General features: G+C 41.2%; 2 protein-coding genes across 4 annotated transcripts in view; both read right to left on the bottom strand.

Annotated features, from left to right (window-relative positions):
- Positions 1–3,099, bottom strand: part of CTNNAL1 (catenin alpha like 1) — a 68,155-nt gene extending 65,056 nt beyond the window's left edge. The window contains exon 1 of one of the 2 annotated variants that reach the window (XM_053566363.1): positions 2,863–3,099. In XM_053566363.1, the coding sequence (XP_053422338.1) occupies positions 2,863–3,003 (141 nt within the window). In that variant the 5' untranslated portion in view covers positions 3,004–3,099. The remainder of the gene's footprint in view (positions 1–2,862) is intronic. The other variant, XM_053566373.1, reaches the window with a different exon arrangement.
- Positions 3,100–9,762: 6,663 nt separating this feature from the next.
- The window catches only part of TMEM245 (transmembrane protein 245), a 103,832-nt gene continuing 86,155 nt past the window's right edge, over positions 9,763–27,439 (bottom strand). For both annotated transcript variants that reach the window (XM_053566318.1, XM_053566325.1), the window contains 4 exons: positions 27,177–27,277; positions 25,447–25,621; positions 23,182–23,376; positions 9,763–10,169 (listed from right to left, as the gene is read on the bottom strand). In XM_053566318.1, the coding sequence (XP_053422293.1) occupies positions 10,124–10,169; positions 23,182–23,376; positions 25,447–25,621; positions 27,177–27,277 (517 nt within the window). In that variant the 3' untranslated portion in view covers positions 9,763–10,123. The remainder of the gene's footprint in view (positions 10,170–23,181; positions 23,377–25,446; positions 25,622–27,176; positions 27,278–27,439) is intronic.

Here is a 27,439-nt window from a genome sequence, read left to right as displayed (position 1 = left end):
TAAAATGAACACTGCTAGTCCTACTTGTCTACTTCAAAACACTGCCTCCTCCATGGCACTGCTCCTGACTCCTCCACGCTTTCTCTGAGCTCTTACAGTAATTACTATTGATGATTTTCATTTGATACTTCCATGTGCTATTCTATACATGTCCTGTCTACCAACAAGGACATAAGCCCCTCAAAGAACAGCAACTAATAAGCACCCAATAAATACTTGCTTAAAACGCTTAAAATATCCTGGTGAAGGAGTGAAATGTAAGCAGGATAATTATGTAGTATCCTTAGAAAATAAGGCTTTTGGAAATGCAAGTTTTCTAGAGAACTGTTTTAATCTCTTTACACTCACTGAAACTTTAAAAATCATTCTAAATTGTGCTCCAAACACTTCTCTGCTTTGTTAACAGAGTAGTCTAACTTAACACATTTCTTAATTTAAGGATAATTTAACTTTTTCTTGTTGAAGACAGTCAATTATTAGGAATATCAATTACAATATTGTGCTAAAGATAAAGCTGTTGATAAGTGGAATGCAAAACCTCAGCTGAAGCCCTGAACAGGTCTGTAACAGGAAAAAAAAAAAACCCTTTGGCATTGATCTCTAGTTTAACTCGCAGCAGCAATTCATACTTTCTTCCACCACTCCCCTACTCTCCCCACCTTCTTTTACCCCAGAATTACACAATGCAGAACTGTAGGACTATGAAAAGTTACCATCTTAACCTTGAAAAGTTACCATTTCTCCAGATTCAGCCTTCTTGCTTGTTTTCTGATTGTGGACTTTCTTTTTCTCTGTACCTTCTACTAGCTGACTGCATCACTGCTTCTGCTCTCTAGAGGGGACACAGCATACAGCACAGCTGAGGGATCCAGAATATCTAGGTTCAAATCCCAGGGTGGCACTTACAGTTGAAAGCCCAAATGACAAATTACCTAACCTCACCGTTCCTCAGTTTCCCCATCTGTATGTATCATGAGAATAAACATACAACTCCCTCACAAGGTTGTTATAATAATTAAATGAGTTAATATTTATAAAGTGCTTAGAACATGACCTAGCACACAGAAAGCATTATATAAGTATTATTAAATAAATGGATAAAACAGCATCAACTTGAACTCCATCACTATCTTATTTCCCTGTCTCTTAAAACAGCTTCATTATTTCTCATTTGGGGTCCTGGCTGTACTGGTGGTGGTGGTCTTCTGTTGGGGGGGAGGAGCAGTCCAGACATTACTAAGGGATCCCGGCTTGCCTTCCCACTGATCACTGCATCTACCAGACAGGAATGAGAAGAGGGAAGGGAGAACCAGGTACATTCATCACTGCTCTAGGAGCCATGGGAAGGTGAAGGAAATGGGGCTGTTTAATCAGCATAACAGGAATCTGAGGACACGTGTGCCTGCTGTTCTTAAATGTTTTCAGGACTGGGCTAGAGAAGAGGTGGCATTTAAAATGCTGGGCGGCACCTGTGGCTTAGTCGGTGGGGTGCCGGCCCCATATACTGAGGGTGGTGGGTTCAAGCCCAGCCCCGCCAAACTGCAACAAAAAAATGGCTGGGTGTTGTGGCGGGCGCCTGTAGTCCCAGCTGCTTGGGAGGCTGAGGCAAGAGAATAGCTTGGGCCCAGGAGTTGGAGGTTGCTGTGAGCTGTGTGATGCCATGGCACTCTACCTAGGGCCATAAAGTGAAACTCGGTCTCTACAAAAAAACAAAACAACAACAACAAAAAATAATAAAATGCTATGGAAGAGCTTCAGGCGTCCCATCACTAACATGTTTAAGCAGGGTACTGGTGGCCAGGTGTCAAGGATGCTAGAAGAAAGAATTTTTTAATTTAGAGTCAGACAACCTCCAAGATTCCTTCTACTTCTAAAATCTTGGTAATCCTAATATGAGTCACAAAGACATACAACCTAGGGATGAGTCACACATCGCCAACGCGCTCCTGAAGGCATAGAATTAATTCTTCACTCCCCATGGTGCCTGGTACCTTACCGCAGATCTGGATGAGGAATTCTAGCCCTCGGGCTGCGTATAACTCAGCTCAGTAACAAAAACTTTTCTAAAGCTAAGCGCTCGGTTAGCAGATTAGCATACAGTACAATAACGCATACATCCCAAATGGGACTTGGCAAAAAAAGTATCCGGATCAACTATCAGACAGTCCTTCACCTCACTCTTCTAAGAGGCCGGACAAAAGCAGACTGAAGACAAGCAGCAGCTTAAGGGGAAAGGCTGGCTGGGAGAAATGCGAGCTAGGGAGCTGACACCCGGGCAGGGGAGAGGGACAAAGGCCTTGGGGCCAGCACGCTGGGCTCGGAGGTCGGCAGGAATGCCCAGGCCAGGGGGCCAGCAGTCCCAGCTCTGGACTAGGGATGCGAACGGGGGCCGCAGTGGGTTACGCAGCGGCAACCAGGACAGCCCTACGCGCCAGCGGGGGCCCCGCGGGGGTCCTCTCTGCTCCGGGAGCTGGCTCTGCTGCCCGCCCGGCCGCACGGGTGGCCTCGCTCCCGCGCAGCCGCCGAAGCCGCGGCGCCCAGGCGGGTCCAGGGGTGCACAGACCGTGCAGCCCGTCCCCCGGCTCTCCCGGCTCCCCCGGCCCGGCCCCCCACCCCTGACTCGCAGCCTTTCCTGCTGCTCAGCCCCCGCAACCTCGCTGCCAGATTTCGGATTGTCCAGTTTCTCGCCGCCTCGGTCGAGACGGGTCCCAGAGACAAGGGCAGACAGTCGGACAGCAACGCTGCAGTGCCGGCGCCGAATGTGGGGCAGCGGCTGCCCGCCGCCTGGTAGTGCGCGCCGCCGCCGCCATCGCCGGCCGCGGCGGGAGGACAACCAGGGGCCATCTCCAGACGCCGCTTTACCTGAGAAACCAGAGGCAGTAGCGTCTGCTCCACAGAGCGAGTTTTAATCTCGAGTCCCGAGTCCAGGGCAAAGCCTGTCGGGCTGGAGCCGTAGACAGCTCCGGCACCACCAACGCCGGCGGGGCTGGGGGAGGCGGCCATGGCCCCCGACTCGTCCCTCAGCCAGGGCTCCGCGGCACTCGCAGCCCGCCGCCCGTGCGCCAGCCCGCCGCGGCGCCTGCAGCGTACCCCGCGCCGCCCGAGGCCCCGCCCCCGACGCTCCGCCCCATCCGCCTCGGCCCCGCCCCGCGCTCCAGTCCTCAGCCTGCTCCGAGGACCCGGCCCCTGCAGGTCGCGTTCTGCCTCCGTGTCTGCCCCGCCCCCTAACTCAGGCCCCTCCCCTAAGACCCCGCCTCCTTCGACACGCTTCCCTGCCCCGCCCCTCTCCTGAGGCTCCTCTAGGTGGAGAGGGAGGGGTTCCAAGCACCTCCTGCCGGGCTAGCAAGCCAAGCCTAAACACCTGCAGGCCTCCCACGGCCACGTGGCCTCTTACCTGTACGAGGACGACCGTCCCCGACAAAGCTTCCCGTCCTTCTTAGAGGTAACTCATCCTAAATCAATTCTGAAATCCGTCAAGGATTTCTGGAAGCTGCGCTGGGGTTCAAACTGGTAGAGCTTAACCAGAGTCATCTGCAGGGAGGGGACCTTGACCCTGGGACCGGAATTCGTCTTTATGTCGCTTCTCTGGAAAATCCTATTTCCCTTCCACCCTGATCCTTTTTTGACCGTATATTTCTTACACTTTGAGCAGGACTGAAGGTGAAACATTTGAAAATGCAAACACTTAATTAGCATCTGGGCACTGGGCAAGAAGACAGCGTATATTTCAGGATATGGTTTGGACATATTCTTCAGGAGGAAATTGAATACAACAAGAAAGGCTTCGTCCCCTTTTCAACATTATTACTTTTAAATCCAAAATTACTTTTCTCCCAGTGCCAGGCACAGAGCAGTTTATTCGTTGTATGAAAAGATAATCAGGGTGTATTTCTACTGAATTCACTAAGGTGGCAGGTAAGAATCAATCTGTAAGCCCAACTGTGTGCTTACACAGAGCCTCAGGATAGCAGGGAAGGCTGGACACTTTACTTATCCTAAGCCTTGGGGATCCTTGAGTGCAGCCTTTTGACTGAATCCACATATTACAGAACAAATACTTTCAATAAAGAGATTTGTTCTGTGTAGTTTGGATTCAGTCAAGGGGCCCTACTTGGGGATCCGCAGGGGCACATGTGGCTTTGAGGCCACAGGTTTCCCACCTCTCCCCTAAGGTTTCCAAGAGCAAGCCAAAAGGTATCTGAAACATGCATCCTTCACTTAAGCAATGGACTGAGACTATGAAGAAATGTTTTGTGTGCTACCATATCTGCCAATGAGAATCAAGTAAAAAAGAATCTGAGGCTGGCTGGGCCACCGTTACACCTGGGCCAGGATCATTTCTCCCTCCACAATGTCAGACCAATCAGCTAGAAACTATCCACGTGACGTGTCAGAAAGTTCTTTCCCCAGCAAGCGCTGCTGAAATGTGCGTTGCAGCGCTTCCACTTGTCGGTTCAGCTTCGTTTGCCAGTACTGAACAAGGTGTCTTTGGTATTAGAGATAGACAAGTTTAGGCTTCTTCTGTCCATCCAAGAAGTACAGGTCTTCCATCCAACTTTCTTTTCTTTCAGTTCCTACTCCTCAGCCACCCACCTCACCACATCCTTACCTACTGCAAGGCCACCTTCCCTTGTACAATGAGGGGCCTGTATCCTGAGGTGCCCAGAATCCACTCCCCAGACACACCTTCCCTTACAGAAGTTGAAAGAATTTCATAAAATCCAGTGTAAGCTCTGGTGCCAAAGGAAAAGCCTAAAAGACAATGTATTCATGAAAGTTGCTTCTATAAAGATCAAGTATCTCAACAGATAAAAGAGTAAGTTTACCATCTGATTCATCCAACACTAGTAATTTTATTTCAAAATATAAATATTTTACATTTACAAAGAAGTAACATTAGTAGGTTGTCAAAGCAAGTTAAAGCTAAGAAACAGCATTTGTGTGAGAATATTTATTGTTGTCTTTGAATATTCTTTTATACTTTCAAGCCATCTCTCCTTTGCCTGAGAATGCAAAAATGATACACTTTAAAGAATTACATAAACAGTTACAACTATATATCCAATCTTGGTTCAAAAATCAAAGAATATACACTCCAGTCACCTAAATAAGTGGCACTCCAAAGGACAAAGAAGGGTTTTCTTTGAGATAGATAGGTACAATCAAAGTTATACTTTCTGGGTCACTGCAATAACAAAGAAATGATACTTGATAAGCCAAGGTGATACTGCTTTAGGATTTGTTTTCATACCTTTCACTGTAAACTCTAAAGCTAGAAGAAAAATAAGAAACCACTGTGAAGCAAAGAACTGTGGACTTGGAGTCAGAAGTTCTACGACTGAATTCTGGCTCCATTGTTCTATAGAATAAACATAGGGGGAAATCACACACACACAAAAAACCTTTCCCAGACTCCTGTGTTTCATCTGTACAACGAAGACAATACTGCTTTATCTCATAGGGTGTTACTAAAGATGTCTGAAAACTATAAAGTGCCACACAAAAAAACATTATTCAAATGTAATATCAACATATCACCACTGTATTTGCATATTAATTGTTCTTTGAAAAACTTGCAAAATTAAACACACATACTGATTTTTACACACCATAGGTGGAAAAGAATCTCTATACCTTAAGTATAGCTCTGAATGGCAAATATGCTTTCTTTGTAGTATCTCACTAAACTTGGAGATTGTTACAGATTACATGGTACAACCAGTAAGATATGCCATTCAGTATTTCCATTAGGAATGTTTTCTAAAAAAGGTGTAAACTTGATGGACAGCCATGTTTCCCAAAGGACCTATGGATGCTCTGAGGAAAGGGGACGGGGTGTGCATTGTAAAGTCAAACAGTCTGTCCCCTTTTATAAATTCACAATGTAAGCCAGGCGTTGTAGTGGGTGCTTGTTGTCCCAGCTACTCGGGAGGCCGAGGCAAGAGGATTGCTTAAACCCAGGAGTTTGAGAGGTTGCTATGAGCTATAATGCCATGGCATTCTATGCAGGGTGACAGAATGAGACTTTGTCTTTAAAAAAAAAAAATCACAATGTATGATAATAGCACGTTAAAAACTCTTGTAAGTCCTAGGACAGAAAAATTCTTCAATTTTAATTGATCATGGAATCCCCATCCCCAGACATACTTTCTTTTTCTTACATCATCTATTACCATGTCTTGGAACTATTACCATAAGGAACACATTTTGCCAAAAGGTGCTTAAATTATGAGGAAAAGAGAAATAGAACAATGGACAGAGAAAAAAGTATTTTACTCCGAATTGCGTTACTAACTGGCTGTGTGACAAATAAGACACTTTAACCCATGAATTTGTTTTATTTTCTAGAAAATGACAAGATCTTTTTTTTTTTTTGCAGTTTTTGGCCAGGACTGGGTTTGAACCTGCCACCTCTGGCACATGGAGCTGGCGCCCTACTCTTTGAGCCACAGGCACCACCCAAGATCACATATTATTTATGGCCCATTCCAGCAGTGAATTTGAGACTCTAGTAGATAGAACATCTTGATTTATAATTCTGTTTTTAAACAATCTAAAAATGCTCAGTACCTTCAGATATCATGCGTATTTTTTGCAGGTTTTCAATAATCAATAAGTTAATATAATAAATATATTTTGATGGCAGAATCTGTCAGGACAACATATTGATAAATATTTGCTTTTAGCTGAACTAGCACTTGAAGTTACATTTCCACCCCCCAAAGTCTTACTGTAATACTCTGTAAGGGTCTTGGGTGACTCCTCAGAACAGATGGCAAGATCAGGGCCTGCGTATGGGAAGACCTGGGAGTTTTTCCTATAAACCCTGAGGTTGAACGCTCTGGATAGCTTGCATAAATTACTTTGCTCTAACTCCTCATGGCCTGAATTTCTGAGAATTTCTTGCCTAGCAGTGACACATTTCTGAGGCACTGATGGTTACCAACCAAAATGGGAACTAGAGATACCAGGAAGTCCTGACATGTCACAATGGGTTCATTTAGCGGCCCTTTGACTGGAATAAGCAGCTACGTTTCCAAAGTTTGCAGAATTTCTTTAAATACAGGGCCTCCAGGTAGCACGCCTTGGTGTCTTCCCACTGTCCAAGTCAACCCAGGTTAGACTCAGATGTCAAGGGAAAGCTCTACCAGCTAACCACCTCTCATTAAAGAGAGAATTGGAAAACATTGCAACTTTAACAATCTCTAAGATCAGCATGTAAGGCAGCCTGACAGAGATCACTTCCAGGAACAGGGATTGAGAGGAACTTTGAAACTCAAGCAGGACGCATAGGGACGTGAAATTTATGCTGAAGATCCCATGCCACCTTCTCTCTCAGAAAAGAGGGAGCATATCTGTGTGGAGAGCTTTTTATCTCTTTTCCTCTGTCCCCTCATTCAGTTCACAACTCAAAAGTAAATGTGAAAATACAACAAAGATTACTTTTAAATATTTTAGAGACAGGGTCTCACTCTATCTCCCAGGCTGGAGTACAGTTGTGTAATCACAGCTCACTACAACCTCAAACTCCTGGACTCAAGTGATCCTCCCACACCAGCCTCCCAAGTAGCTGGGACTACAGGTGCATGCAAACCATGCTAGCTACTTTTTCTATTTTTTATAGAGATGGGGTCTCCCTATGTTGCCCAGTTTGAGCTTAATCTTTATATAAATCTATAAAATGCATATTATGATAGATTTCTACACTCCATTTTTATTAAAGCTACTTCATCCGCGCATTACATGTTCCTAGAGAAAGTTTCTCTTCCTGGGTCAAATTCTGAGACTCCAAGGGTAGGTTATCTTTGAGTCTTGAACTTAATCCTATCTTTTCATACCACTTGATCTCTATGCCCTGTGAAAATTCTGGAAAACCTCTTCATTGTATCTGAGAAAGCCTGCTGGTTCTCTCTGGCTTTGAGAGTTCCAAGAAGACCTCCCCAGCTGGCAGACCTTCCTAGTCCTTATGCATTGCTGTAGCCATGGAGCAGTTCAAGTTTCCTGATTAAGACAGTGTAGCACCCTAGGGCACCTCTACTCCTGATATTTCAGAGTGGTATCATATCACCTGCTAATTTTGGAAGCTCTAAGCTATTCTCCTAGGGCTCAGAGTTCTCTTCTAAGAACATGGCATTCATACTAATAATTATCCCAGCAACAGCTAAATATTAGCTCAAGTTTAGATTTTTTGTAATATCACTTTACACTGCTAAAAGCACTTTGTATATACACCATCTCACTGTGTATGGCATTTGCCTCTTACGAATATGTGCTAATTCCAGCTATAAATTTACAAGTATAAATGAACAAAAATAAACCCGATTTCTTTCTTAACCTTTTAATGCAAAAATTTAAATTTAGTATTACAGATGATCTGGCTAAGATTTAAGGACAGGCCTTTTTAGGAGTGAACTCCAGCACCCGTACTGTCCCTGACATGGAGCCTACAGTTTAGCAAACTCTCAAGAAATGTTTTATTGAATAAAGGACTGAATAACTGATTAACACATAGGGGAACAGAAGATTATAATCATTGAAAGAGTCGTAACAGACATGAGATCTGCATGTAGTCTACCACATAAAAAACAGTCCAACACAACCTCACGGTAGTCTTTTCTAGATGGGGTTTTTCCTTAGTATAAGGATAAATTTAAGCTAATTATCATTAACTTCTTGATAAGATGTTTTGGAAATCATTATTTCTACCTTTAAATAGGAAATCTTCAACACTGATGAACTCTTTTCTCCTCCATATTCTCATGGGAGCCAAAGGAAGGGCCTGATGATTGTTTTAAACAGTAGGAAGGGCACAGAGAAACGCTGGGACCCAGGCCCAGCCCTGTCATGAACTGCAAGTTTTCACTCACAAAACAAGGGATAGCAACACCTATTCTATCTTATAGCATTGTGAAAATTGCCTAAGATAGCAGAAGAAACATTCTTTAGCACAGCAGAGTTCACTGGCTGTGGAGTCAGAGATCTCAAGCCAAGTTTCACTGATCTTTACGACCTGGAGTTGGTCACTTTGCTGAACTTTAGCTTCCCCGTGAGCATGAAACCCTTAAAAAATGATGTGAGGCCACAAGAAAGCTGATGTAAAGTGGTTCTGAAATAATATGTGCAGAAGGACTTCATAAAATGGAGAGCACTCTGCTTGTTATTGTGGTATCGGCAAGATTTTAAAAGTTGTGATTCAGCTCAACAAGCATTTGTCCAGAGTCATTTGTGCAAGGCACTGTGCTAAGTGATGTAAAAATACTATATAAATATAAAATGCTGCTAATAACTAACTGGCAGAGTTCCAAATGAGACAGGGATGTATTTCACAAATCAGAGTGTCGGTACACCTGAGATTTTTCACTTAAAACATTTGGAAAGAAAAAATTTAATAAAAGCATAAATTCTATCATTACTATTACCATTCATAGCTACTTGGTAAGTATTTTACTCCAATGTGGTCAAGCAAGTTTTCAAATTTTGGCAAGAGAATAATAGGGAGAGAAAGGAAGGGAAGAGCTTTAGTCTTTCCGTCTCCTGTGGTTGCAATCTACAACTGAACATCGAATAAGCCACCTCACTCCAATGCTTAAGATTTATTCTTTCTTAAAGAGGGGACAATACATTATGCAAGAAAGATAGAAATTGATTTTTCCTGCTCACGCAACTACAAATTCAAAGTGAAAGCTCTCTTCATTGAAAAGTGACTATCTTACAAAAGTTTAATATATTTCTTAAAACAAGAGAAAATTAAACTGTATATTATTTTGACAGCAAGTATAGTTCTTAAAATGACATTATAAATACATAGTATAATAATATAGATAACCAAAGTGGAAACATTTCAAACCATAGTACCAGTGTACAAACTGAAACTTTTCAAGCCATCTTAGGAACAGTTAAGTGAGCAAACCACATTTCTGAACTCCCAAGAAGTGTTTTAAAACGCAAAGCAGCCCACAGCAAGTTCTCTCTTGTCCAGGCACTGGGGATGTAAGGCAGGGGCTTCTGCTTCTTTCCTGGGCCGTATTTCCTAGGCACAGCTGAAAGGGCGAGGGCTCACAGCTGAGTTCAACTCACTATCAAGGTTGAAATTCCTAGAAAAATCACTGCAGTGGAAACCATGTCAGTCTGCTGAAGATTTCAGATCTTCAGAAATGTCACGGAAGGTCCTAAGAGAAGATGGAATAAATAAAATAATTAATTGCCATACAAAACTACCTTGTTTTTATAATCGTTAAGAGCTTTGATGAGATTAAGTAGTCCCTATTTTTCTTAGTATTTTCACTGAGTTATTGTTTCCAAGCCTGCTAGTTGTCAGGCTTTCTTTAGTAACAACGACTCCAGTTTTTTGTTGGATCGATTGTCTTCTACTGGAAAAATTATTTCTCCAGACTCCCTTCAAACTATAAAAGACCCTGTGACTGTGTTTTGGCTAATGAGATAGAAGTGTTGTGCAACTCCTGGGCAATTCCTTAAAAGAAAAAGGCAAACTTCTTCAGCTCTTCCATGTTCTCACTGGATGGAAAGCAGATGTGATGTTGAAGAGAAAAAAATACTAAGAGAGCAAAGAGTAAATGCTAAATGCATGCATTTTACAAAATAGGAAGTTTGACCCAACAGAGTACAAGCTCAGAGGGATGTGATTCAAGGCCAGGAGAAATGGGGTAGGCTCTTTTCATCACATGACCTCGTATTTGTACTGTTTTTGACCCATATTAGACAAGCTTACTGGCAGATAATATCAGGACTAGATGGAGGTGATCTGTCGCACGTGTGAGGTGTCTATCTCAGGACTGTCGTGGCTAGATAGCCTTTGCAACATTACATACACCCCTTAGCTGGGATAAGTTACCAGTCAGGTTTACATCTGTGTTGGCATCCAAATGGCCAGGTCAGAATTTATTAATGAACACAACCTCTAGCACCCATCTTAGACAAAAAGGCCTTCTACCAAGGCTGCCAGTACATCAGATGGGGAGAAGCTGGGCTCATTTTCTGTGGAACAGTCATATGAGCCCTGCCCACTTCTGAACTTCTTTTTACCCAAACAAGAAATACACTTTTACCTCATTGATACTTTAGAGTCGATTGCTGGTGGGGTTTTTGTGTGTTTGTTTTTTGGTTATGTATAGCCTAACCTATCTTAAATAATGCAGACAGAAAGCACAGTTTACCACCATCCTCTAAGACACGAGTTATATTGCCCCTTCACAACAATGCAAATTAGGAATACAGAAAAATATGACTTTACAATGCTTGAATTTTTCAAAACAATTTCAACATCATCCAGTTATATTAATCTGTAGTCATATCATGAGGTTAAGCTATTCCTTCCTAGATTTTTACTATAACCAAATAAAGCTATTTTTGTTTTCATACCAATAACCAACTATTTGTTATTATAAACAAACGATTCACCTTTTTCATTAGAAATAGAGCTAAAATAGAATATAAAGCAAGTGTTCCAAAACTTCAGGGAATAGCTCACAGTTGTGAGCTATTGTTTTGTTTCTATTTGTAGAAACAAAACAAGACAAAGGATTTTCATTACAATCACCTAAAAACCCATCACCTAAAAACTCTTAAAGCCGATAATCTGAACTTGAATGCAATTCCACAACCATGCCACCTCCTTTACTTCTTCTGTTTACCTGATTTTCCTTTCTGCAGATATTTAGGAGGCTTAGACTGGCAGGGCAGAGGTAAAGGCTAACTTTTCAGCACTATGTAAAAAGTATTTCAGTGTCAAGAAGGGCATAGGTAAAATGTTCCAGAAAAGAATATCAGCTGTCTGAAGATTCTGTCAAGGACAGTGCCCAATGCCTCTTGTACATGTGAAGGAGCATACCTCTATCCCGCACTATTCTACTTCCAAAGGAACAAGCTTTGAAAAACAGATACTCTTCCTGGCTCTGAAAGGGTTTATGTGTGTCACTCACCATTTTGAAAGGGCTGACAGATCTAAGAATGGGAATGAATTTTGTTTCCTTAAATATTTTTACGTTCTAAAAAAAAGTCCCAAAACAAAGATTTACATACACACATGAATGTTTATGTATTAATACCTATCTATATCAGCATTTTTCAACTATGGCACTGTTGATATTTTTGTACAGCATGTGTAGCTACACCCCTGGCTTCTGTCCACAATCAAAATGTCTCCAGACAGGCATGACCGTGGCTCACACCTGTAATCCCAACACTCTGGGAGGCCAAGGCAGGTGGCCTAACCCTAGCCCTAACCCAAACCCTCACAAGCTTGGGATGAGCCTGTGCCAGAGCGAGACCCCATCTCTAAAAATAGCCAGATGCTGTAATGGGCACCTGTAGTCCCAGGCATTCAGGAAGCTGGGGCAAGAGGATCACTTGAGCCCAAGAGTTTGAGGTTTCTGTGAGCTATGATGCCCTAGCACTCTACCCAGTTGACGCAGTGAGATTTTGTCTCAAAAGAAAAAGAAGAAAAAAAAAAAAACAGAAAGAAAGAAAAAAAAAATCCCCAGACAAACTCAAATGTCCAAAAAGAAAAAAAATAAATAAAATAAATCACCCCTCAACCCCACCAGAATCATAGCTCTGGATATCTGTTTTTCACAATCTCATACAAGCTTTTGTTTTAACATTTGTGTACAGGTGAAGTTCGCTACAGGGAGTCGCAGACAATAAAAACTGGCCGATACTAGACAGCACCTTTCAACACCCAATGGGTTTCTTAATTCGTCCTCTGACATCTTTTTAAATTTCTAAGACATCTCAACTTTGAATCCGTAACTTCATTTCCTCTAAATAATGAATGGAAATTTCTGCCTCAGGGCAAAGATTCCAGGAGTAAGATTAAGACTGCGGTTAGCCTAGTGAGTGACTGCTTTCTTCAGTTGACAAGTAGGCTTAGTTGACAATAGGTGAAATTCACACCTATTATTCAATGCTGCCTCTGGGCCAAGAAAACCTCCAAAAGGACTGGGAGAAAGAAAACAAACTAAAATAAGATTAGAAAACAGTTACTGTGAGTTTTCCATCTCATGTTATCTCTAGATGTACAGGGTGTCATGGTGATTTTGGGGGAAGGGTGGTGGCCTACTGAAGTAACACTGGCCTTAAACAAACTTCTAATTATTTTTAGGAAAACAAAATCTACCATCTGGAGTTGCAGAAATGATTTGTTTCTGGCCTATTCAAGAGGCATAAGTCTAACTAACCAGCAAGGCTCATACAACTATATGTAATTCTCTGGATTAGGAAGATACAGGGATAGCTATTTCTGAAAATGTTTAATGTCCTACCTAAACCATCTAAATAGAGCATTCTTTCCCAAATCATAGGGGTACTAAGAATCACATTTGTAGAATTTCTCATCTAAGAACAAGCAGCCCAGAATGGGACCACGTGCGATTGTGGACACAGAGGACTGTCCACATTGTACACCTCTTTTCAGAGGTAAGAGGCTCTTACCTACTTGCTCCTTTAAAACATTTTGGGATCTGCTTTCCCCAAAGTTTCAAGGAGTTCTTTAAAAATTCATTTTTATCATGCACCCCTCCCCCACTTCTCCACTCAAATGTTTAAATTGCTTATAATTTTAACAACTCAGGCTCACCCTCCAGAGACACAGAATAAATTTTGGATGTCTAAAAATAAAGTTTTAACTGACCAATTTAACTTGCTTCTTTGGCTCCGCAGAGCTGAGTATTTCCTACATCCACACCAGAACACAGGTACAAACCCTTGTGACAGAGCGCATCTCTTCCCTTCCAACAAATTTGGAATAAAGTTCTAAGACAGGAGTTTACTATGTCCGTCTCTTATCAGTTTCAAAATTATATTCAAAAGTCCTCTTCAATTGATCTGTTTTTGGTTGCACTAAGCTATAAACCAAATTTTCACTGCGCTGAATCCTGTGTTAGGAATGACAGAATGACAATAAGTAAGTTAAACATAGTTCTTACCTTCAGAAAGCTCTCCAACTAGTGGGAGGGACAATGAATTAAACACACATTTATAAATCGTATACTAAATTCCAACAGGAGAAGTGCAAGATTCCATGGGGACAACCAGCAAGGACTTCTCACTGAGCTCAGATGCTGCAGTAATGTTTCTCAGAAACAGAGTACTCTGAGTACGGCCTGTGACACTGGACTTGGCTAGGAAGGGGGGTAGTATTCTTTGAAGAAGGGACAAAATAAGCAAAAACTATACTGACTTCAGGAACTAAAACTTGAACATGACTGGGAAATAAAATACAAAGCAGGAAGCACAAAGATTAGTCTGGCATGAAAACTCTGACAGCCTAAACCAGGGGTCCTCAAACTTTTTAAACAGGGGGCCAGTTCACTGTCCCTCAGACTGCTGGAGGCCGGACTATAGTTTTAAAAAAACTATGAACAAATTCCTATGCACACTGCACATATCTTATTTTGAAGTAAAAAAAACAAAATGGGAACAAATACAATCACACCACCTCATGTGGCCCGCGGACCGTAGTTTGAGGACCCCTGGTAAACTAACATCTCAACTTTATCTTAAAGGCCATGGGAAGACACTATGGAAATGTTAAATAATAATACTACTGCTCCAGGAAAACCAAAGAAGCAGCATTAGGGCAAAGAGACTAAAGGGGAGCATGACCAGAAGCAGGCACCCCGAGAAAAGGCCACTGAAGAAGTCCTACAGAGGATGAACAGATCTAGGAAAGAGAATTTTTAAGTCCACAGACTTCCCAACTCCCTTCACAACTCCAATCTACTCTCTTTCTCACTGTTCTAAACTTGAATAATAGGAAGTATACTCCAACTGAAATTCTTAAGGTTGGCATAAAGGTCTACAGGGGTAAGGGTGTTCTTTCAAGAACATCTCCATACCTCATTCTGCAAAGATAAAGAAAATAACTTCTTGATCTATAAAGTAGGATATGCTATACCTCAGTTTACTTAGCAAATAACTTCTTTTATTACACCTCAGTTTACTTACCAATTAATTTCTTTTATTGAAAAGCGCTCACTTTTGATTGAGTTTTGGGTATTTAATTACGAAAGATTTAAACAAGTCAGGGTAAGATACTGCTTCCAAAAAACAGCAATGAATTACCAGTACTAGTAACTCTTCCCTAGATAAAGATAAAGCTCAGTTCCTAAAAGACCACATTCCCACTGTCACCTTAGATACCGTCAAGGTGTGACCCAGGGTAAAGGAAAACTTTAACAAAGAGAATAGCATTCTTAGAAGAGTCCTTAGAACCTATCTTCGTATAGGTTTTCTGAGCTTTTTTTTTTTTTTTTTTTTTTGTAGAGACAGAGTCTCACTTTATGGCCCTCGGGTAGAGTGCCGTGGCCTCACACAGCTCACAGCAACCTCCAACTCCTAGGCTTAGGCGATTCTCCTGCTTCAGCCTCCCGAGTAGCTGGGACTACAGGCGCCCGCCACAACGCCCGGCTATTTTTTTTTGGTTGCAGTTTGGCTGGGGCCGGGTTTGAACCCGCCACCCTCGGTATATGGGGCCGGCGCCTTACTGACTGAGCCACAGGCGCCGCCCAGGTTTTCTGAGCTTTAATATTCAGAGATTGCTACTCAATTATTGGTAGAAGTAAAATAAATACATCAAATCAAATCTGAAGCCAGGCTAGCACTTTGGGAGGTGAGGCAGGAGGACTGCTTAAGGCCAACAGATCAAAACCAGCTTGAAGGGCGGCCCCTGTGGCTCAGTGGGCAGGGCGCCGGCCCCATATAGCGAAGGTGGCGGCTTCAAACCTGGCCCTGGCCAAACTGCAACAATAAGAACAGCCAGGCGTCGTAGCAGGTACCTGTAGATCCAGCAACTCAGGAGGCTGAGGCAAGAGAATCGCCTAAGCCCAGGAGTTAGAGGTTGCTGTGAGCTGTGTGACACCACAGCACTCTAACGAGGGCGATAAAGTGAAACTGTCTCTACCCCCCAAAAAAGCTTGAATAAAAACAAGACCTTTCTCTATTAAAAATAGAAAAACTAGCTGGGTGTTGTAGCAGGTGCCTGCAGACCCAGCTACTCAGAAGAGTGAAGCAGGAAGATCACTTGAACCCAGGAGTTTGAGGTTGTAGTAAGCTGTGATGATACAACTACATTCTAGCCCAAGTAACAAAGAAAGACCCTATCTCAAAAAAAAATAAAAAATAAAAAAATCTAATGTAGAATATAATTGTCTTAACACAACAACTAAGAAAATGCCAGGAAGGCTATGTTAACCAGTGTGATGAAATGTGTCAAACTGTTTATAAAACCAGTGTATGGTGCCCCATGATTACATTGATGTACACAGCTATGATTTAATATTAATAAAAAATAAATAAATATAAAAAAATCTGATTACCCTGTCTCAAAATCAAGAAAGTATGCATGACACCCTTCCCCTCCTAAAAAGACACAATGTGAATAGAGAACACAAGAGGCAAAAGGTTTTAATTATTAAATTAAGGCCAAAATAGCTGGAAACCCAATGCTATATTATACGGACTACATTCACCACCATCAAAATACCAAATTCACCATTACCTACAGTGAGAAGCAGAGAAAGAAAGTCTTCCCTTCTACAGTCTTTCCTTAGGTGTTTGGTTGATCATCTGTCTGAAGACAGACTAGACAAAGAAATACTCTTGCAAGTGTGTCTTTTCAGCCATTAGTGTGCAAATAAGAGGTATGTCTAATGAAACGCAACCATCTACCCTCTATTGTCAGCTGGTAACATAAGAGTTTGTAAAATAAGCTAAGCTCTTTCAGAGCTCAGGCCTCTGCCCATTCCATCACAGTCCATTCATTCCTTCTGCTAGGAAGTGAGCACATTCTGAGCACAAAACAATGTTGAAAGACGTTGTGAACATACCAGTAACTAAAATAGACATGCCCTCTTCAGTAAAAGCAACTGCTACAAAGAAAAATACAAGGTGAAGCCTATAAAACCTATTAAAGTAGGAAGGACATAACCTAATCTTGGGGATAGCAAAAGCTATCTAAAGAATGATTGGAGTTCATCAAAAAGGAACGATGTTCCCACGTAATGGGCACAATGTGAGGGTATAACATGGCACACCTTCTGTGCCACAACTACAACGGGGACTCTACCTAACAAATACAAACATTGTAACCTAATTGTTTATACCTTCACATTAATCTGATAAAAAAAGAAAAGAGGAACTAGGGAAGGGGAAGGGAAGGAAAACAAAGGGGAAAAAAGAAAGGGAGGGAAGAAGGAAGAAAGAGTTTGTTCAGATAAAAAAAAAAAAAAGTAGCACGTATAAAGGGCCACAATTTGGATGGCACCTGGCATATCTGAGGCCCTGATGGAAAAGCCAGCACAGATAGAGATTGGATAACAAAAGAGGAAATGGTAAAGGACTGGTGAGGAAGGCACAAGTCATATCACACAGGACCATGTGAGCCAAGTCAAGAGCTTTCTTTCTCCTAAAACCAATAAGAAACCATGTTTGGTAACAGAGTATCACGACCAGATGTCTTGTGTTTTGAAAGACCACTTTAGCAGCAGTGTGCAGAACTTCGGAGCAGAAGTGGAGAGATGAGCTGGGAGAGTAAGATGACTGTGGCAGTCCTATGAGACATGGCAGGAGCCTGGCCCAACTCAGATGAGGGGTGGCACTGGACATGGTGGCAAGGGCTGGAGTCCAACTGATAGGAGGTGGTGGGAGTGGGGAATGGGGACATGAGGAGTAACGAGCATGACACCACCAGAGCATCAGTGAGGGAAGGAGAATGTCTCTTTCTGGAGCGCCAGTGTGTTTAGGGAAAGGTAAGGCAGAGAAAGAGCATTGGCACAAAGAAACCAGCTTGCATGCCTACTAGGTACCTGACCGTAGACAAGTTAACCTCTCTAGGCCTTGAGTTCCTCATCCATGAAAGGGGAATACATAGTTCCTAACCTCCCGTAAAAACACTGGACAGATTAAGTAACACATGTAAAGTTTCAATCTCAGGATTTAGCATACAATTATGTCCCAATAAATGTGAGCTGGGATCGTGTTTGTTACTAGTGAAGAGGCCATTTAAACTTCCCATTAAAAAATATTCAGCCATAAAAAAAGATGCAGGCTTTACATCTTTTGTATTAACCTGGACAGAGTTGAAGAACATTCTCTTTAGTAAAGTATCATAAGAATGGAAAAGCAAGTATCCGGTGTACTCAATATTAATATGAATTCAGTATGTGATCTAATACACACCCACACAAGAGAAAAACTCAATTCAATTCAACCTGGGGGACTGGCGTGCTCCCACCTTATGGGAACAATCTAAGGGTATAATATGGCACACCTCTTGGGTGAGAGGCACAACTACAACAGGGACCCTACCTAAAAAATGTACATTGTAACCTAATCATTTGTATCCTATTAAACTGAAATGTTTAAAAAAAGAAAAAAAGTGCTTCAGGCCTTCTCCAAACGCCATTAGAATGCCAGTGAAGGTCTGCCCAAAAGCATACCCGACCTGCGGAAGGAGAGCAGACAAACCTAAGAGGCAAGAGCTACGGACTTTTATTTATTTTTTGTTTTTGAGACACAGTCTCACTTTCTCCCCCTGGGTAGAGTGCTGTGACATCTCTAGGGCTCAAGCGATCCTCTTGCCTCAAACTCCTAGCTCAGGCAATCCACCTGCCTCAGCCCTCCAGAGTGCTAGGATTATAGGTGAGCCACCGTGCCCTGCCTAAAAGCAACAGACTTCAGAAGGCAGACAGTGATGGATGGCTATGACCTAGTACATCCTAAAAAACTGAATCTTGAGCCAGTAGAGTGAAAAGCCATGAAGCAATCTAATTTATTCAGAAAAATCCCCTCTAAGTCTCAAGAATTGGTAAAATCAAGTGACCCTGGGGGCAGGGCTGCAGGTGGGGCTAAACACAGGGCTAACACTTTAGATCTGCTTACAGAACAATGAGACACCATCCCTCCAACATCCTCACCCGCTTCCACCCAGCCAAGCAGCTTCCCCTACCCTCTACCCTCTTTAGCAGAAAACTATAGTTTGTTTTTGTGTTTGTTTGTTTCTTCTCACCCTTCCAGAGAGTAAAACAAACAGGCTCTAGGCACAACAGGCAGAGGTGAGGGTTAGGATGCACAGCAACACTGGAAGATGAAGTGGATGTTTACATCTTGAATGCCGTCCAGCCCTCTTCCTCCTCCTGGCTCCTGGGTTTGCTGGCAGCCAGGCTTTCAGCCTCTTGAGCCAGGAGATTAGAAGATCTTTCTTTGAGGAATTTACCAACCCAAAAGGGGAGAACTAAAATCGCTGACACTAAGGGTTGCATAAGGCAATGGCATTGCCAGATTCTATTATAGCAAGACACATAATAACCCGCCCATCTATAGTTTTTAAGTGTCTCTTAATATGAGCCAACGGCCAAAAATCTTCAATATCTAATATCATAGTTCTATTCATACAGGTTAACATCCCTTACCTGAAATGCATGGGACCAAAAGTGTTTCTAATTTTATTAGATTTTATATTATTTGCATTGTAAATACTGGGTGAGCATCCAAAAATCTAAAATCCAAAATGTTCTGGTAAGTGTTCCAAAGTTTGTGCTCAAGAAGTTTCAGATTTTGGGCTTTGAGACTTGCTCAACCTTCATGGCAGAAGTGAAGGGACTTTGCAGATGTAATAAATGCCCCTAGTCAATTGACTTTAATAACAAAGAAATTATGCTGGATAGACCAAGCCTCAACGGGTGAGCTATTCTTTTAAAAAGAGAGATCAGAGACAGAAGTCAGAAAAATACTCTCCTGGTGGCCTTCTAGAAACAAGAAGCCTTGTTATGAACTGCCAGGAAGAGGGGTGGCCGCTAGGAGCTGCCAACATCAGTTCTACAACTGCAAGGAAATGAATTTTGCCAACAAGAGAAGAGCCGACCTAATCTGCAGCTGAAACCCCAGCTCTGGCTGACACCTTGATACCCTGGGTAGTTTTGTCAAACCCTGAGCAGAAGACCCAATCAATCTGTAACCTGTATATGCTCAACTAAGCTCCTGACCCACAGAAACTCCTTAATAAATGTATGCGATTTTAAGCCGCCTTATGTAATTTGTAATACACATCAGAGAAAATACAAACCTGTATGCTAAACAGGTATATTTTACTCTATGGAAATATTAATACTACCTCAATAAACTAGACTATAAAATATATAATTGCAGAAATAGAAACTTTTATATTGAGATTATAAGACAAATTATAATTTGACTGAAGAAATTACCCAGTCAATGGAACCAAAAAGACAGAAACGGAAAAATGGCAGGGAAGAGATTTTTAAAAATGAAATGCATGGTCTATGAAAGTCAATATCAAAACAAAAGAAATTTCTGAAAGAGAGAAGAGGAAGTCAAAACTCAAGTTTTAAAATAAAAACTCAAGAAAATTTTCAGAAAAGGCTTGGCAGCCAGAGCTCAGTGAGTAGGGTACCAGCCACGTTATGCTGAGGCTGGCAGGTTTGCCCAGGCCCGCTAAACAACAATGACAACTGCAACCAAAAAATAGCTGGGTGCTGTGGTGGTGCCTGTAGTCCCAGCTCCTTGGGAGGCTGAGGCAAGAGAATCACTTAAGCCCAAGAGTTTGAGGTTGCTGTGAACTGTGACGCCACGGCACTCTACCAAGGGTGACATAGTGAGACTCTGTCTCAAAAAAAACAAATAAATTTCAGAATACCAGAACATGAGTTTCCAATTTTAAAAGTCTTAGTAAGTGCCCATTAGAACAACAACAGAAAGATAAAACAAAGTACTATAGGTTTTCACTTAACAAGAATCAGGAGCCAAAATGGCTTTGGACCTTTTTTGGGAGGTGGGGGAAGAGAGACAGGGTCTAGCTCTTTTACCCCAGCTAGAGTGCAGGAATGTCCTCAGAATTTACCGCAACCTCAAACTTCTGGGCTTAAACAGTCCTCCTGCCTCAACCTCCCAAGTAGCTGGAAGTACAAGTGTGCATACACAACTATGCCCACCTAATTTCTCTATTTTTAGTTAAGACAGGGTCTCACTCTTGCTCCACCTGGTCTCAAACTCCTGCGCTCAACCAATCCTCCCACCTCAGCCTTCCAAAGTGCTAGGATGACAGGCATGAGCCACGACACTTGGCCGGCTTCAGATTTCTAACCACCCTAAAAGTTAGAAGCTACAGGACAAAGAAATAAAGAAATGTTAAAGTAAAAAATTCAAACATAGAATTCTCTACCTTTAAGAGGACTTAAAGTAGAACGTTTAAGACAATATAAAATTATTGTGAAATAATTGCGAAATTATGTTGTAAAAAAATTTGAATGTTTAAGACAATATAAGCGAAATTATGTTGTAAAAAATTTGCATAAAAATTTGAAAGAGTTTCATTAAATATACTGTCAGAACCAACTTGTCAATGACTCCTCAATTACATGAAAATTAATGTCTTCCAAATGAGGATAATAAGGACAAGGCAAAATATAGTCTTTGGAAAGTTAAAATCCTTCATCCATTCTTTTGAGACTATATTTCTTACTTTTTGTTGTTAAAATGTAATTTCTGGTACACCACATAGAAAAACTGTTTTGCAAATATCCACTGAAGTTAAACCAAATGTATAACCAGATATCTCATGTACTATACACATATCCACCAAAAGACTTATAAGAAAGTTCACAGCATCTTGATTCCTAACAGCCATAAACTGGAAGCTACCCAAATATCTACCACCACTGCAAAGAATAAGACCATGGTGTAGTCATACACTGGAAAAGCAGGCAATAATGAGAAAAGAATGAACAATGGAAAAAGAAAACAACATGGACAAATCACAGAAACTAATGAGCATGAGTTCCAACTCAAATATGTACTACACGATTCCTTACATAAAGTTCAAAAACAAGTGAAGTTAATCTAGAGTGACTAAACTCCAGAACTTCAGCAGGCAGACGTCTGAGAGGAAGCACGGGGAAGCCTTCTGGAGTAATGAAAATATTCCATCTCTTAATATGGGTACTGGGTACATATCCCATAAGAAAAAAATTCAACTTGTATATTTAAGATGTGCATTTCACCATATATAAGTTACGTCTGAATTACAAATCTGAAAAGAATTATGAGATAATTGAGAGTGTTTTTATACGTAATTTATTTCATGAAATGCTGGTGATAGCAGATGATAGCAATTATTATTTTAATATCTTTACTTGAAAAATAACAAGCTGTAACTCTATATTAGTGTCCCCAAATGACTTTTTTTGGGGGGGGACAGAGTCTCACTTTGTCATCCTTCGGAGAGTGCCGTGGTGTCATAACTCACAGCAACCTCCAACTCTTGGGCTCAAGTGATTCTCCTGCCTCAGCCTCTCAAGTAGCTGGGACTACAGGCGCCTGCCATAACACCCGGCTATTTTTAGAGATGGGATCTCGCTCTGGCTCAAATCTGTGAGCTCAGGTGACCCACCTGCCTTGGCCTCCCGGAGTGCTAGGATTACAGGCTTAAGCCACTGCGCCCAGCCTCCCCCAAATAATTTTTTCCCAACATTTTATTTTGAATAAGTATATAACCTACAGAAAAATGCAAAGACTAGTACAATTAACAACTATATGCCCTTCATCTCTATTCACCAATTGCCAACACTTTGCTATTGTCATTATTTCTCTCCTTCTCTGTTTTGGCTGACCTGTTTGAAAATAAGTTGCAGACATCATAACATGTCATCCCTAAAGGCCATTGTCTTACATAAGCAAAGTACGATTATCACACCCAAGAAACTTAACACTGACATATTATTATTATTTAACATTTGGCCCATAAGCAAATTTCCTCAATTTTCCAGAAATGTTCTTTTATAGACTACTCCCACCCCCAATCCAGAAATCACAGATTCATGATAGGCTCCTCTGCTTAAGTCTTCCTTGACCTAGTATATCGTGTCTCATAACCACTTGTAAGTTTTTTTTAATTACTTTTTCATCTTTTATGATATTAACAACTCTGACCCAATATAGGTATTAACATTTTCCTGGCATATGAAATCCAAAAGTCTGCAAATAATTTTTATTTACTCAGTGCCTTCTATAACCCTTACCACCACATTAGTTTTCAAATACCTTTATCCTGACAAGTCTGGATGAAGCTATGTATCAAATACAGAGACAGGATAGTTCAAGGCTTATACCTGGTTCACAGTGTATAAGTTAAATTCTGCTTTAACTTACCGCTGAGTGTGAGCAGGCCACGGGGTCTGGTTTGGCGTGGGCACTGAATTCGTGGGACTCACTAGCATGGCACTATAGATATTGGAAGCAACCACCAGTATGCAGAGAAGTATGGGCCCAATGATTGCCCCTTCCAGGCCTAGGTAGTATGCCCCACCAGCCACTGCTAAGCCTGTCAGGTACGGATGGCCACCTCTGGAATACAAAGTACACAAATTAGTTCATGGCTATTAACACACGTAAACTGGAGTAAATTTGAAATACATTTCTAACATAATGTTCATTTTTTTAACGTACCATGCTTTCTATTACATCATCATTTTTCTTTCAATTAGCTCAACACAGATAGAACCAAACATTGACTATAATCCTGAGACCCAAGAATTTTCTTGTCTGTGCACCAATGTGTGACAACTGCCTCTTTTTATAGTTCCAACAATTGAAAGAATAAAGTCAGCAATGTTAACAGATATTTTGTGCCCATTGCAGGTGGCTGCCTGAGGTGAGTTACTGTTGGCATAGGACTAGCTATAAGTCACCTATTAGGTTTACCTCCATCAAGGATAATTAAGTGGGTTCAACTTAGCAAGTAATTCAGTTAATTATGCTTTTTATAAGACAACAATAATAGCATCCCTCTTACTCGTAGGCTAGAATTCTGGCCACCTCCTAAAATACGTCTTTCAAAACACAGTACAGATAAAAGATCTCATGAAGAAAATATGTCACGGAGCCTAAGATTTTTATTTCACAGAAGAGTTACAAATGCCCTCCAGCCTGTCACAGTATCACCTCCATAAATGGCATAAAACAACACAGAATACAGCAGCACAGAACAATGGTTAAAAGAAATGACCATGACATGAGAGGGACCAGGAAATAGTCAAGTTGTTTGTATCCAGTTTTTAAAAACAGATGAGAACAATTTGGTGAGGGGCAAATAACGAAATAACCCAGTGAGGACGTTCTGTGATATATAACTGTTTAATTAAAGTAGCACTTGCAGTGAGTCCACCCTCAGGAAACCAATCTATTATATTGCTAAGTTTATCTGTCTTCCCCATAAGTAAAAGGGATTGACTGTAGTATTACACGTAAGCTAGGAAAGCTTTTTACCTAAACAATGTATCTGAGGAGAATTTCAAACATGTTTGAAGTTTAAGAAAATAAAGTGGAAACTTTTTTTAAAAGGTTATTAAAAAATAAAATGATTCATACTAAAAGTTTCATTTCCTAATGATGCCAGTTAAGAATTTTATTTTTAAGATAAAATCACACATATATCTTCAATTCTACCTACAAACTTGAATACAAAATTTCTATCAAAATTTAAAGAAATCGATTAAGTATATATCATAAACCTACTTCAACTGCTAAATACTAGTTAATCGTACTCTGATGTTCTCCTTTTTTACTTTAATTTTTTCCTCTTAAGTTTTACACATAAAAAGGTCCCCTTAAGACTGGCTCATAAGTCTTTTTGAGCTTGTTTCTTTTTGCTCTGGAACTCTGGGAGTTTCAGAGTCCTCCTACACCTTTTGTTTGTTTTCTAACTTTTTTTAAAAAAACATTAATTTACCAAAGAGAAAACAAGGTGACAGTGGCACAAAATTTGCCTCTACTTTATTTTTTAAGACATAGGGTCCTGCTCTGTCACCCAAGCTGCAGTAGCCTAATCTTAGCTTATTTTAAGTTCTAATACTTGGCTCAAATGATCCACCTGGCTCATCCTCCCAAGTAGCTGAGATTACAGGCACACACCACCACACCTGTCTAATTTTCTTTATTCTTTGCGGATGGTGGTGTGGGGGGGGCGTCTCACTCTGTTCCCCAGGCTGGTCTCATACGCCTGAGCGCAAGCAATCCTCCCACCTGTGCCTACCTAAGTGCTAAGACTACAGGTATGAGCTACTGTACCCAGCTAGCTTCTACGTAATTTAAATTAAATGAAGGGTGCTCTTTAATAAGCTTAAGACTGTCTTTTCTACATTTATTTAAAGAAAACACAATATATTAACTATTATGACAGTTTCACTAGGCCATATTCTGAATTTGAGTAACATCAAAATTAAACACTCATGTCTTTTAAACAATGTCATTTTAAATTAAAATTTCATTACATCAATGAGAACTCAAAAGTCTACTTCACTAAATAATCCCATACCACTTCTTTCATCCACTCCTCAGGGGAAAAAAAAAAAACTCCTTAAAAAAAAAATGCAATAGAAATCAGCAATAACTTCAGAAAATCTGCGGGATACTTACCCTGATATGTCAGAATAGATTGCAGTATCTACAAAGTAGGTTGGCAAGAGGTGAAAAATCAAAAGTAAAATGGCCTTGCATCCCAACCCTTGTGTCAGCCACAGGTCTAGAACTGCAGGTATTGCTGCCCAATATGTCCCCAGAAATGGCACTGCTCCAAGGATTGCTGCCAAAGCTAATAAAAAATTAAAAGAAGCATTATCAACAAAACAATAGGACCCAGGTGGTAGCTCCTTTAAAATTTCCACCAAAAACAAGTTAAACAAATATGCACAAACTCCAATTTTAAGAAAATGATATGCCTTATTTAACTGAATTTTTTAGTTAAATAAAGGGTCAATACCTTAAAACTTGATATTGAAAATCTACAAGTGTTTTCTTTATGGGTCTGTTCTTAAGCAATAAAACTTCAGTGTTATACAGCTGTTATTCTGGTTAGTTAATGTACAGTCCTATAAATGTAACTATAGAGCATGTGTCAAAATTTGTACTGAGCCCAAAGCCAAATCAGAAATGTGGCTCAGGAATGCATATTCTTCACTTTGCTTCTTTCTAATAACAATGAAATGTAATTAAATACAAAAAAATGTCCTTGCTTCAAAAGCTCATCCCCTTGCAGAGCACTGTTATAGATTCAAATACTCTCTCTCCATCTGGCTTCCCTCCAGACTAAGAGTTAAGTTCTGGTTCTACCACAGCCAGGTGTGTGACCTTGGAAAACTGGGGTTTTCTTGGGTTTTTTTGGAGACAGAGTCTCACTTTATGGCCCTCGGTAGAGTACCGTGGCATCACACAGGTCACAGCAACCTCCAACTCCTGGGCTTAGGAGATTCTCTTGCCTCAGCCTTCCAAGTAGCTGGGACTACAGGTGCCCGCCACAACGTCTGGCTATTTTTTTGTTGCAGTTTGGCCGGGGCCAGGTTTGAACCCGCCACCCTCAGTATGTGGGGTTGGCGCCCTACTCACTGAGCCACAGGCGCCACCAGGGAAACTTGGGTTTTGAATCTATAAAACAAGACCACCACCTACCCTGCCTGCCTCATAGGGTACTTGCATGTCAGCTGGTGGGTTAGTAAACACCATGGTAGGAAAAGAACACGAATGAACTTGGGAATGTAGAGGAGGAGGCACAGACAAAAGAGGGTGGGGAGGGATGGTGGTAAAAGCAAATATGGAAGGCAAGAGAAATTTAGAAAACAAGCAGCCACAGAAATAAAAGGAGAAAAAGTGGAAGGAGAGGAGCAGAGATAACGTAGAGGTGAAAGAAAAAGATGGATATTAAACCACCTGGTGCTTATGGAACGAGGGCATCATGAGAACAGATCTGGAGACAGCTTCTGTGCCCTCAGAAGCCTTCGCCTTGCCCTAGGACAGTACCCTCAAGAGTTAAATGAACTTTGCTCCCTGTCAAATCAGTTCAATTCAAACATTTATCGAGTGCCTGGCTGTTATGCTAAGTGCTAAGAAAGACACTCATTTAACAAGTGCTTATGCAGTGCTGTCTATGTGCTAGTTAAGAACCTGCTACTACTGGGGGGGGGGGGGGGGCGTGTACAGCAATAAGCAAAGACACGACAAATCATATTCCTGCCCCTAATCTGAACTAGAGTAAATCGTGAGCCACAAAATTAAGTATTTTAAACTTGAGGAAACAGACATTTCCTACTGTTTATAAAACAGCTTAATGTTCCTTAAATAGAAGACAGTGGAAGTTATGGTATGGTTGTTACCTGATGGTATGAAGACAATATTGATTCCAAATATAGTATGAGTCAGCCAGGTGTACAATCCATAGAAACCAGCCATTTTGAGGGAAGCATCAAACACCCCTCTAGATAAAAGAAAAAGTAAATAAACACAGTATCATACAGTGTGATTTTGAGAAAAATCGATACTTCTAGGCCTCTGACCACTTCATTCCAAATCTGGGAACAGCTTCAAATTTCTACTGGCCTAAGAAGGCTGTTTTCATTTTATTTCAAAGAAACCTAAA

The sequence above is a fragment of the Nycticebus coucang genome, chromosome 2, assembly GCF_027406575.1.
Source record: "Nycticebus coucang isolate mNycCou1 chromosome 2, mNycCou1.pri, whole genome shotgun sequence".
Lineage (NCBI taxonomy): Eukaryota > Metazoa > Chordata > Mammalia > Primates > Lorisidae > Nycticebus > Nycticebus coucang.
Note: the sequence above shows the minus strand (reverse complement) of the source record. Positions and strands in the feature narration are given on the sequence as shown.